The sequence below is a fragment of the Panthera onca genome, chromosome C1 (genome assembly GCF_046562875.1).
Source record: "Panthera onca isolate mPanOnc1 chromosome C1, mPanOnc1 haplotype 2, whole genome shotgun sequence".
Classification (NCBI taxonomy): domain Eukaryota; kingdom Metazoa; phylum Chordata; class Mammalia; order Carnivora; family Felidae; genus Panthera; species Panthera onca.
Genome location: NC_138346.1, coordinates 34,138,694 through 34,150,673, shown reverse-complemented (window position 1 = coordinate 34,150,673; position 11,980 = coordinate 34,138,694). Strand labels below are relative to the sequence as shown.

The 11,980-nt window shown below is 37.4% G+C and overlaps 1 protein-coding gene across 1 annotated transcript in view; it reads left to right on the top strand.

The window, feature by feature from the left end:
• Positions 1-1,566: 1,566 nt before the first annotated feature.
• The window catches only part of CDK15 (cyclin dependent kinase 15), an 85,069-nt gene continuing 74,655 nt past the window's right edge, over positions 1,567-11,980 (top strand). The window contains exons 1-4 of the mRNA XM_060622971.3: positions 1,567-1,765; positions 2,477-2,626; positions 2,827-2,921; positions 10,496-10,575. Of these exons, the coding sequence (XP_060478954.1) occupies positions 1,643-1,765; positions 2,477-2,626; positions 2,827-2,921; positions 10,496-10,575 (448 nt within the window). The 5' untranslated portion in view covers positions 1,567-1,642. The remainder of the gene's footprint in view (positions 1,766-2,476; positions 2,627-2,826; positions 2,922-10,495; positions 10,576-11,980) is intronic.

Genomic DNA, 11,980 nt, shown 5'->3' with positions numbered 1-11,980 from the left:
TTCCTTGACTTTAAAGAAGACCGTAAATAATTTTTGAAAATTCTGAAGGGTATTTCACAGTTTCCCTGAGTAGCCCATCTAGTATTTAAACATAGCATTTTAAACCTTAAAAATATCAGGCTATTCTATTTAAGCAATTTGTGACTTAGGTGAATAACCCCCTAGCTAATAAAAATGCTAGCCATTCAAAAAAATCTAAAACTTATGATAATTAGAGGGTGATAAGGAAAAACTGTCTCATGCATGGTCTGGGTTTTGTATGATAAAATTCACAATCTCCTTTTAGGCAGAAATCAGCATTTCTCATAAAAGGTATTATAATCAAATTATGATAAATTCTAACAGAATTAAGTATTCTGAGAAATTAACTTCTTTCACTTTCTGTTGATTGTTGGTCAAAGGTTTATTTGGTCTTTAACCAAATAAAAATTTTTGAGGTATTAGTTTAACTGGTCATTTTTTTTTTTTTTTTTTACTAAATGTCTCTAATTTGAGTGAATCTTTAAACTGGCCTATTTTACATCTCTTCTCTTATGGAAATTTTGAAATAAAACTTCAAATTTCATAATTCATAATGAAATGTTCATATTTAATTAAATATGTTCATAATGTTCATAATTAAGTTCTCTGAAACTTTCCTTTAACTATTGAGGCTCAGGTATCAAATATATATAAATATTGCTGTGGTAATAGACATGACTCATTTTTCACCCCTTAATGATACTGATTATATGTGTGTGTGTGTGCGTGTGTATCCTACATTCTGTCTCATTCTGATTAGTACATTATAGTGGCAATAACATTAGGAGTCTATGAGAGAAAAAGTTCTATTCAAACACCACAAAGTTAACTCAAGCTATTTCCTTGACATGTCATGCTATTAATATGGTAAACATTAACTGCATTTATGTGGCAGGAAGGGGTGGGGGAAGGAGTGGGAAGAAGAGAGAAAGAGAAGGAAATATTTTATGCAAACTCCTCTCTCCCCACCATTGGATAATATCACTATCTGTATAGTAAAAACAACACAGGTGCTTACTAGATCATTTTTGAATCAGTGAATGGATGACTACCGCTCTGGAGCTATTAAATATTATATACTATTGCTTGGAGGCAAAGAGACAGAGAACTATTTTCTTGTTCTATGATTCTGTGGTTTCTTTCACTACTAAAAGCTGGCTAGGTTGCAAATTTATTTTAAAGTCTGAGAAGCAAAACGCTTTCAGATGAAAGGCAGGGAGAAAATACTCCTCAACATGCCCACTTTAGCACCAGGGAAGCCTAATCAATATCATTATCATTTACATGGATAAGCAATGTAAATTCATAAAAGCTAGGTATACTAACAGCACTAACTTATGCCTGGAATAAGAACTTTGTGCCAAGATTGATTCTATGCAATATTAGCTGTCCTGTTTTCGGTCGTGCACGTAAGAATGCAGGCAGCCACCTTTTCGATGTAGTTTCTTGCGCTGATAAGGAAAACTGCTGAAGTCATGAGGCTGCTCCGCTCACAGCCCTCATGTGAGTCATATGAAAGCTCCAGCATTGCTGACCTCTGGCAAAAAGGGAGCGAACGAGGACAGGAGAAGCAGAGGGGAAGAGGTTCAAGTGCGGGTTTTCTCCTTGAACCTAGAAGATTATGGGTCAAGAGCTGTGTACAAAGACTCTCCAGCCTGGATGCAGCTGCCATCGCTGTTGGGAGGGAGGCGATGCACACAGCTGTCAGAGGACTGCGCCTGTGCCGGCGGAGGCTGCGATCGAGGTATTTGTAACCCGGGAGGAGCATCTACCTCTGTTGATAAACTAGGGAGCTCAGAGACTCCCTTTCTGGAGCAGGGTCTGATTTCTCTGCGATGGGTCAAAAACAATAAAAAGAAAATTCTATTAAAGTCACTGAGAATTTATGGCTGTTGCTATCAAGTTTGGGGATGTTCTTGTAAAGCAAAAGGGAAAAATAATCCTATGCTTTGGGCTACACGAAATTCAGTTGACTTGAAGTTGAGAAAGTAGTTATTTTCTTGGAATATCTGAAGTCCTAAGTTACACAGCTGAGCCCCAGAAAGCAAGCTGCAGTATTGGTATGCTATGGATTCAAAATCACAATGATTAGCTTATGACTATTAGCAATGACATACTAGAAAATTATTCCCCAAAAGAGATAAATTAAAAGAACATGAAAAGACTGAACCAAACAGAGAAAAATTGGAAACCATCCATCAGAGAGATTTAGGTTAATCTAAGTGTTAAAGAAATATTTTTAAGTGAAGAAACAATGTAGAGTTTTAGCAGGTGATATCATTATGGTCTTTTTTAAGGATCTGACTTTCAGGAAAGGATTTGCTTTTTGGGGTGTAGGAGGCTTAGAAAACATCTGAAGAGTAACAATCAGATAAGTGAAGAAAAAATGCTTTATGCCAGCCACTGAGTCTTGACTTTGCATACATTTTATTCCTGTACTGTCTTTTTTCTCTAGCTAACAGACCTAAAAGAAGCATCATGTTCCATGACTTCATTTCACCCCAGGGGACTTCAGGCGGTCCGTGCCCGGAAGTACAAGAGTAAAAGGCCACGGAGTAACAGTGATTCTTTTCAGGAAGAGGATCTGAGGCAGGGTTTTCAGTGGGTGAGTGAACAGCTGATGTTGAAGTAGAATGATTTAATACATGCTTGTCTAGGAGGCTGGCCTTTACTTCTAGGGCAGGTACTGAGAGGGCCCCAAGTATACTTGGGCAATGCTAATTTCTCTGGGAAAAATGTCAACCCTAAAAAACGTGTTCTTTCTTTCCTTCCCACCTCTCTCCCCTCCCCATTCCCCTTAAGCAGAGGAAGAACCTCCCTTTTGGGACAGCCTCATCTTACTTGAACTTGGAGAAACTGGGTGAAGGTTCTTATGCCACAGTTTACAAGGGGATTAGCAGGTGAGTAACTCATAGCTGGGAGAGACTCTAGAGATGAGGATCCCACCCCTCTGATTTGAAATTATAGAGCCAGGTAACACATGACAGAAGTTCAGGACCAGGGTAAGACACCATAGTCAACAGGGAGAGACATGATGATTTAAATAGTCTGGCAAGGAAAACAAACTTCTCTTGCCCTAATTAAAATCAGTTCACTAAGACGTTTATCAACTTCTCTCTCTTTTATTCAATTTAAAGTAGAATTTTTCTACTGCTGACCCAAAGAACAATTACTGCTCTTCACAAATGCAGCTGGTAAGGTGTCTCTAAAGGGTTTTTCACGTCTCTCCCTAAAATACAAAGACAGAGTTTGCAACGTTGAATTTGTTCCTTCATTCTTCCTCTTACCTTCATAGAAGAAGCTGCACTTGGTTTCTACAAAGCATGATACATGCAAAAAATTATTAGTATTTGGGTTTGTATACTTGTAAAATATATAAAATGGTTGGAGAAAAAAAAAAAAAGCCAAGTGCCCATTTTGGCTAATGAAGTTTATTGAACATATGTGAAAGATCCATGAACTTCATTGGTTTTTAGTCAAGATGAGAAAGTCAGAAGGTCTGCTTTCTTTAATTTATGTTCCAATGGAGAAAATAGTAGCTCAATAGTAGTTAAATGTTAATTTTAAAAATGTAATATAAATATTGTAAGACTAGTTATTATTTATCCTAGTAATCACATTATTAGTTTTTAATGTTAAAACAGGATTTTAGGCAAAAATCATTTTATATACATTATTTAATACAATTCCATAGACTATCTTAGGAACTAAGAATATAAAATGTTTCCTTCAAGGGAGTCAACTGAGTAATAGTTTCAAAAATACATCAGAGGGGCACCTAAGTGGCTCAGTTGGTTAAACGTCCAACTCTTGATTTCAGCTCAGGTCATGATCTTGCAGTTTGTGAGATCGAGCCCTGCATTGGGCTCTGAGCTGACAGCATGGAGCCTGCTTGGGATTCTCTGTCTCCCTCTCTCTCTACCTCTCCCTGGCTCACTCTCTCTCTGTCTCAAAATAAATAAACTTAAAAAAATACATTAGAAATACTTGTTTAAGTGCATAGAGATATACATACAAGTACATTCATTGCAGCAAGATTTATAATAGAAAAAGTAAAAAAATCAGAGTAAAAACCTGGTCACAAATGCCCATTCATGGAGTACTAGCTAAATAATCACCATGCAGTGAAGTGGTGTGCAGTCATCTAAAGTATGAAGGAGATGTACCAATACAAGGAGATGTCCGATACTTTAAGAAACAAAAGCAAGTTACAGAACAATATGTATCCTATATTCTCATTTAGAAAAAAAGTACTCAGGTTTACTATGCATGTATAAATTTATGTGTGCGTTGAGGAGTCTGGAAAAATGCATAAGAGATTGTGAAATGTAGTTACTTCTAGTGGCTAAAACTGTGGTGGGCAAAGAAAGATTACTCAGACTTTTCACTTTATTCCTTACCACAAAGACATTACATTTATAATTTTAAAATAAGTAAAAAAAATCACAGAGATGAATGCCAAATAAATTCAACACCAATTACTACTTTTTAAAACTCTGAACAAGATAGGAATAGCATGATAATTCCTCATTATGATGTAGAGTATTTCAAATCAACAATCCACATACCTTCTTTCTTAAATACTAGAGACACCTCCATTGATTTAGAGATAGGACAAGAATTCTCATTATCCTTCACTGTTAAAGATTATAGCAAATATTCTAGCCAATGCAATGACCAAAGAAAACCCCTGACTATCATTTTTGTGGATTACAGAATTGTCTGCCTAAAAAACCCAAGGCAATAATCCAAGGAGCCAGTAGCAGCAGTATGACAGAATAAGGTGATCAGCTACAAAATCAAAATACACTTATCAAAAGTTGTCTTGTGTATTAACAATAACCAGTTACTAGAAAGTTCAGTAAGGGAAGTTACTCTCACAACATCAACAACAAAAATCATTACTGTCAAAAAATGGGTGAGGGTAACTGAGGGACATAAAGACTTGAGAAAGAGTCAGACAGGCACTCATTCATTCTACTAATATTTATTAAGTACCTACTGTGTGCCAGACACCCTTTTAGACAATAAAGATTCATTGGAGAACAAAGGTGACAAAATTCTCTGCTCGTACGGAGTGTACATACTAGTCACGGTAAGATAGGCAATAAACAAATTAATGAAAGACTGAGTTTATCGAAGGGTGAAAAGTGTTTTGGGAAAGAATAAAACAGTGGAGAGGGATGGGGAGCGCCAGAGTAGGGTGGTGGATGACTATTCTAAATAGAGAGATGAGAAGGGAACACTTGAACACAGACTCTGACAAAGGTGAGGCAGGAGCCATGTGCATGTATAGTGGAAGACAGCCTCATGCAGAGGGAACAGCAAGCAACAAATCCCTGAGGCAGGAGGAGGCCAGGCATTGGAGGGGAGAGTGGAAAGACACGTGGACAGGGAAGAGCTGCAGTTGCAGTAGATGGGGTGTATAAGGTATTATGGATTATTCCAGAGATTATTGAAGTACAGAATATTTGAATTAGAAAATCTAATAGTGCAAAGATGTCAGTGATTCTTTAATTTCAAGTTTTAATATATGTTATTTTTTAAAGTTTATTTATTTATTTTGAGGAACAGAGAGAGAGAGTGCGCACAAGCACAAGAAGCAGGGGAGGGACAGAGGAAGGGAGGGAGAGAAAATTCCAAGCAGGCTCCATACTGTCAGCATAGAGCCCAAGGCAGGGGCTCCCCCACGAACCTGAGCCAGCTAGAACCTGGCTCTATCTCATGACCTGAGCTAAAATCAAGAGCCAGATGCTCAACCGACTGATCCACCCAGGCACCCATCAAGTTTTAATATATTCTAAATATGTTCAAAACCCACAATAATTAAAATAGTATAGTATAAGAAAAGGCAGATCAAAGAAATGTGATTTTTTTAAGTCCAGAATAGTCACAAACCTAAGTATTAGTAAGGTCTAATATATAATCATGGTATATACATCAAATCACTATCAAATCAGTGGGGAAAAGAAGACAGTCCAATAAACGAAGCTGGGATGATAGTTAGCAACTTGGAGTAAAGTAAATATATAATATGAATTCCTAGTAGATCAAAGAGCTAAATGAAAAAGAAGAGATAAGAGCTGGAAGAATAGGTAGAGGAATTCTGTGTAACCTTTGGGCTAGAAAGGTCTGTCTCTTCAAAACACTGAAGTCAGAACCCTTAAGTGTCCATGGTGCCCCATCTACCCATGTATGCTCTAGGGAGCCCTAGTTCTGAGAGACCTTAGGATATTTCATTGAAAGTTACTATTGCCAAATTGTTGCAGGGAACCCTAAAACAAAGTAAAAAATGTGATTCCTTATTATAGATGCTCTCAGCATCTTTAAAATGTTAATGTATACCATTACTATCTAAGAAAGATTAAGAAAACTGAAAAAAAAAACTTTTGTAATGTTTATTCATCTTTGAAAGAGAGAGTAGTGGAGGGGCAGAAAGAGACAGAAACACAGAATCTGAAACAGGCTCCAGGCTCTGAGCTGTCAGCACAGAGCCCAATGCAGGGCTCTAACTCACAAAACGTGAGATCATGACCTGATGCTTAACTGACAGAGCCACCCAAGTGCCCCAAGAAAAATTTTAAAGTGTAAAGCATTTTCTAAACATATTTGACCAAAATACTGTTTTGGGGGGTGGAGAGAATTTCACAGAGGTATGCTCTGAGTAAAAAAAACATTTTGGAAAATATTGAACTTCATAAAAATTTTAAAGTTCCAAATTTCAAAAACATGTTCAAATAGACAAAAGAAATTGGTGAAAAGTATATGCAAAATATTTCAATTAAAAAGATATGCAAAATATTTCAATATCCAATGCAAATTAGCAAATCACAAAAGAACAGAAAAGACCAATAAACTTAAGAAAATTCAGGTCCACAAGTAAAGAAATAGAAATCAAAATATGATAATCCTTTTTAGGCAAATTAAATAGGCAAAAAATAAATGAAGATAAAAGTATGACACCAAAAAACAAACCCCACATTTATGAGGGTATGTCAAAGGGACACAGGAACCAACTGAAAGAGCTCCCAAAGGACAAATCTGGAATATTTGAGCAACAAAATAAACTAATATTGGATTATAACCCGAAGTGTAAAATAAATATCTATGAGTCTACACTGATATAAATAAATGGCTCAATAAATTAATAAATGGGAGAGAAGAGACAATTTTCCTGTGCAGAAGAATTCCAAATAATTTATGTAAATAACCCACCCTCAAGGAGTTGAAGCACAAATCCCCACTCCTTAAGTGTGACCTACTCATAGTGACATTCTTCCAAAAGTACACTGTGGACAGGGAGTTGGGGGGGAAAGAACTACAGTGAAGAAACCTGACAGATACTATCTCAGCCTGGTGATTAAGGCCAATATAAAGTCATAAATTCTGACAATAGTATGTATCCTTAATATGATGGGATGAAAATGGCACTTTACCTTCTCAAAATCCATATCCCCCGTCTAATCATCAAAAAAAAAAAAAAAAAAAAATCAGAAATACTGCAATTAGAGAGGTATGCTACAAAATTTTTCACCAGTACTCCTCAAAACTGTCATGGTCATCAACAAGTCTAGGAATCTATCACAGCCAAGAGGAGCCTAAGGAGACATGACAACTATATATAATGTGGTATGCTAACAGAGAAAGGACATTAGGTAAAAACTAAGGAAATCCTGGGGGCGCCTGTGTAGCTCAGTTGACTGAGTGTCCAACTCTTTCAGCTCAGGTGATTGTCACACGGTTTGGGAGGTCGAGCCCCGTGTAGGCTGTGCACTGACAGCCCAGAGCCTGCTTGGGATTCTCTCTCCCCCTCTCTCTGCCCTTCCCCCCACCCAAAATAAATAAATAAACTAAAAAAAAAAAAAAACAACTAAAGAAATCCTGATAATCACACTGCAATATGTAAACGTATCAGACATTGTACAGATTTAACCTACAAATTCTGTACGTTGATTATGTCCCAAGGTCAAAAAGACTAAGATAGATAAATTTATTGATTTCATAAATTTTTACATATCTACCATATCTACCATATCTACTTTAAAAAAGATAAAAAGAATGCATTTTGAAATCAAGTTGGAAAACCATAATAAACTTGTAAATGTTATTTTTTAAAAAGGCAATATGTAACAGCAAGTAAATTTTTAAAACTTAAAAATCATCAGGGTGCCTGGGTGGCTCAATCGGTTAAGCGTCTCACTCTTGATTCCAGCTCAGGTCATGATCCAAGGGTCCTGGGATTAAGCCCTCATGGGGTTCTGCATTGAGCATGGAGCCTGCTTAAGGTTCTCTTTCTCTCCCTCTGTGCCTCTCCCCTGCTCATGCTGTATCTCCTCTCTCACTCTCTCTCTGAAAAATTAAAATAAAATAAACTTAAAAATCATCTATGAGGCACCTGAGTGGCTCAGTCAGTTAAGCAGCAGACTCTTGATTTCGGCTCAGGTCATGATCTCACAGTGTCAGGCTCCATGCTGTCAGCTTGGGATTCTACTTCTCTCTCTGCCCCTTTCCTGCTTGCTCTGTCTCTCTCAAAGTAAACAAATAACTTTGAAAAATGATCTATAATCCATCACTCTAGCATAACAATTGCACATGCATAATTTGTCTTGTACTTGCACATGGTTTATTTAAAGTTACAAACATGGTGTGCTTGCTATTTTGTATTCTATTTATTTTATCATGAATATTTTCCACTTTCTACATGACTCTGGACTTGAGTTTTTGTCACAAATTCAAAATATTCCGTTGTGTTGATGTACCACACATTTTTAAATTGTTCTTCTAATGTTGGACATTTCAACTATTTCTATTTTGTTCTATTATGAGGCACCTGGGTGGCTCAGTCAATAAAGCAGCTGACTCTTGATTTCGGCTCAGGTCATGATCTCAAAGTAACCATAAGCGTTAGTTAATAAACTATAAGCGTTAGTTAATAATAGTGTATCAATATTGGTTCATTAATTACAACAAATGTATCATACTAATATATTCACAGTGGAAGAAACTGGATGTGGGGTATGTGAGAACTCTCTGTACTATCTTCTCAATTTTTCTGTAAATCTAAATCTGTTCTAAAAAATGAAAAAACAAAACAAAATAAAAACTCTGCCCAGTGTTGGCAAGAAAGTGCTGGGATGGCCATTCTCATGACCAGTGAGTGGTGTATCACTCTGTGGCATAATTTGGGAACATGCATTCAAAACAATAAAAACTTGTGCACAGCATACTCTGACTTAGCAATTCCAACTCAACCCTAAGAAAAGAATAGGGGCTGTGTGAAAAGACTGATACAGACATGATCGTGACTGTATTTTTATAATAGTCAAAAGAAACATTTCAAAAGCATTTGGAACCAGCCAAGCATAAACACACTGTAGTGTATTTATATGATAAAATATTATATCATTATTAAATATTTAATTAAATATCATCCTATACTGTAAAGAATGAATAAAAGAAAAATGGCAGAAAAGCAAGTTACTGATAACATGACATGAATCCCGCTGTATTGAAAACCGCGTATTTATACATGTATTAAAATCTCAGTTCTCCGGCACCTCACTTACATCCGTGAACAAAACATTGAATAAGGGGAGAGCAAGAGGAGGTTAGAGAAAGAGGTAATGGTGGGCCTGGGCAGGTCAGGTGGCACCTAGAAGGTAGTTGTAAGAATTTGGCTTTTATTCAGATTGAAATGTGACCAGGGCACCTGGGTGGCTCAGTCAGTTAAGCATCCAACTTTTGATCTTGGCTCAGGTCATGATCTCACAGTTTGTGGGTTCCAGCACCCCCCCTCCCCCTCCCCCCATCAGGCTCTGTGCTGATGGTGCAGAGCCTGCTTGGGATTCTGTCTCTCCTTCCCTCTGCCCCTCCCCTGCTTGCGCGCGCGCGCGCACACACACACACACACACACACACACACACACTCCTCTCTCTCTCTCTCTCTCTCTCTCTCTCTCTATCAAAATAAATAAATACATAAGAAAAAAATTTTAACAGAGTGAAATGTGACAATAATGGTAGGTTTTGAGCAGAGAAGTGATTTATTCTGAAATTCCCTTAAAAAGGATCCCCCAGGCTGCTCTATTGAGACAGTAGGAGTACAAATGTACAAGTAGGGAAACTGTTAAGTGGCCACTACAATAATTCAGATGAAAAATAAGGATGGTCCAAATAAGTGCAGAAAAGGAAATGAAAGGAACAATATACATCAAAGTATTATGAGGATGGGTTTAGTGCCTTTCTGTGTTCTCCAAAGTTTCTATAATGAGTAAAGAGGAAAAAAATATTTTGGTATACATACATATGACTTTTAAAACTGCCTATTTTTAGAAAATTGTGGATTCATATGCTGGAATATATTTGGAAGGAAAAGCTACTTTCATTAAACTATCCTTAGTATAAACTGCTGCTATGAAGCATCTCAATAAATGTGTGTCCTCCCCATCCCTGTCCCCACCCCCGACTCTTCCAGGATAAATGGACAACTAGTGGCTCTAAAAGTCATTAGCATGAATGAAGAGGAAGGAGTCCCATTTACAGCTATTCGGGAAGGTAAGATCCAAGAGATCTATCTTACAGGTCCTTGATTTGGTAAGAAAAAAAAAATCCATTGAATCTATCCATTCAGCATCTAGCTTTTGATATTTCTAGAAGTAATATTATAATCACAACTGGAGAATAGTATGGAAGTTCCTCAAAAAATTAAAAATAGAACTATCCTATGACCCAGCAATTATACTACTAGGTACTTATCCAAAGGATACAAAAATGTTGATTTGAAGGGGCACATGCACCCCAAAGTTTATAGCAGTGCCATCCACAATAACCAAATTATGGAAAAGAGTCCAAATGTCCATCAACGGATGAGTGGATAAGAGGATGTGGTAGGTATGTGTGTAGATATATACATGCACAATGGAATGTGTGTAGATATAGATATAGATATATATCTACACACAATGGAATATTACTCAACATTCAAAAAGAATGCAATCTTGCCATTTGCAACAACATGGTTGGAGCTAGAGTGTATTATGCTAGGTGAAGTAAGTCAGTCAGAGAAAGATAAATATCATGATTTCACTCAAATGTGAAATTTAAGAAACACAACAGATGAACATAGGGGAAGGGAAGGAAAAATAAGTTAAAAAGAGAGGGAGGCAAACCATGAGAGACTCTTAAATACAGAAAAAAAACTGAGGATTGTTGGAGGGGCACTAGGGGGGGGATGGGCTAAGTGGGTGATGGGCATTAAGGAGGGCACTTGTTGGGATGAGCACTTATATAAGTGATGAATCACTGGATTCTACTCCTGAAACCAGTACTACGCTGTATGTTAACTAGCTTGAATTTAAATTAAAAAATAATAATAATTGCAACCATATTCTTCATTATAGTTTTTGGAGCATATTTATACTATCATTTTATGATTTATTCTTTTTTTAATGTTTCTATTTATTTTTGAGACAGAGAGAGACAGAGCATGAGCAGGGGAGGGGCAGGGAGACACAGACTCCGAAGCAGGCTTCAGGCTCTGAGCTGTCAGCACTGATCCTGACGTGGGGCTCAAAGCCATAAAGCACGAGATCATGACATGAGCTCAGGTTGGACTCTTAACTGATGGAGCTACCCAGGCGCCCCTACATGAGCCATTTAAAATCTAATGATGATAGGATAGCTATCAATTTCAGAAAAAAAAAAAAAAGACGACGATGAAGCAGAAGAAGAAGAAGAAGAAGAAGAAGAAGAAGAAGAAGAAGAAGAAGGGGCGCCTGGGTGGCTCAGTTGGTTAGGCCACCGACTTCGGCTCAGGTCATGATCTCGCGGTCCGTGAGTTCGAGCCCCGTGTCGGGCTCTGTTCTGACAGTCCAGAGCCTGGAGCCTGTTTCAGATTCTGTGTCTCCCTCTCTCTGACCCTCTCCCGTTCATGCTCTGTCTCTGTCTCAAAAATAAATAA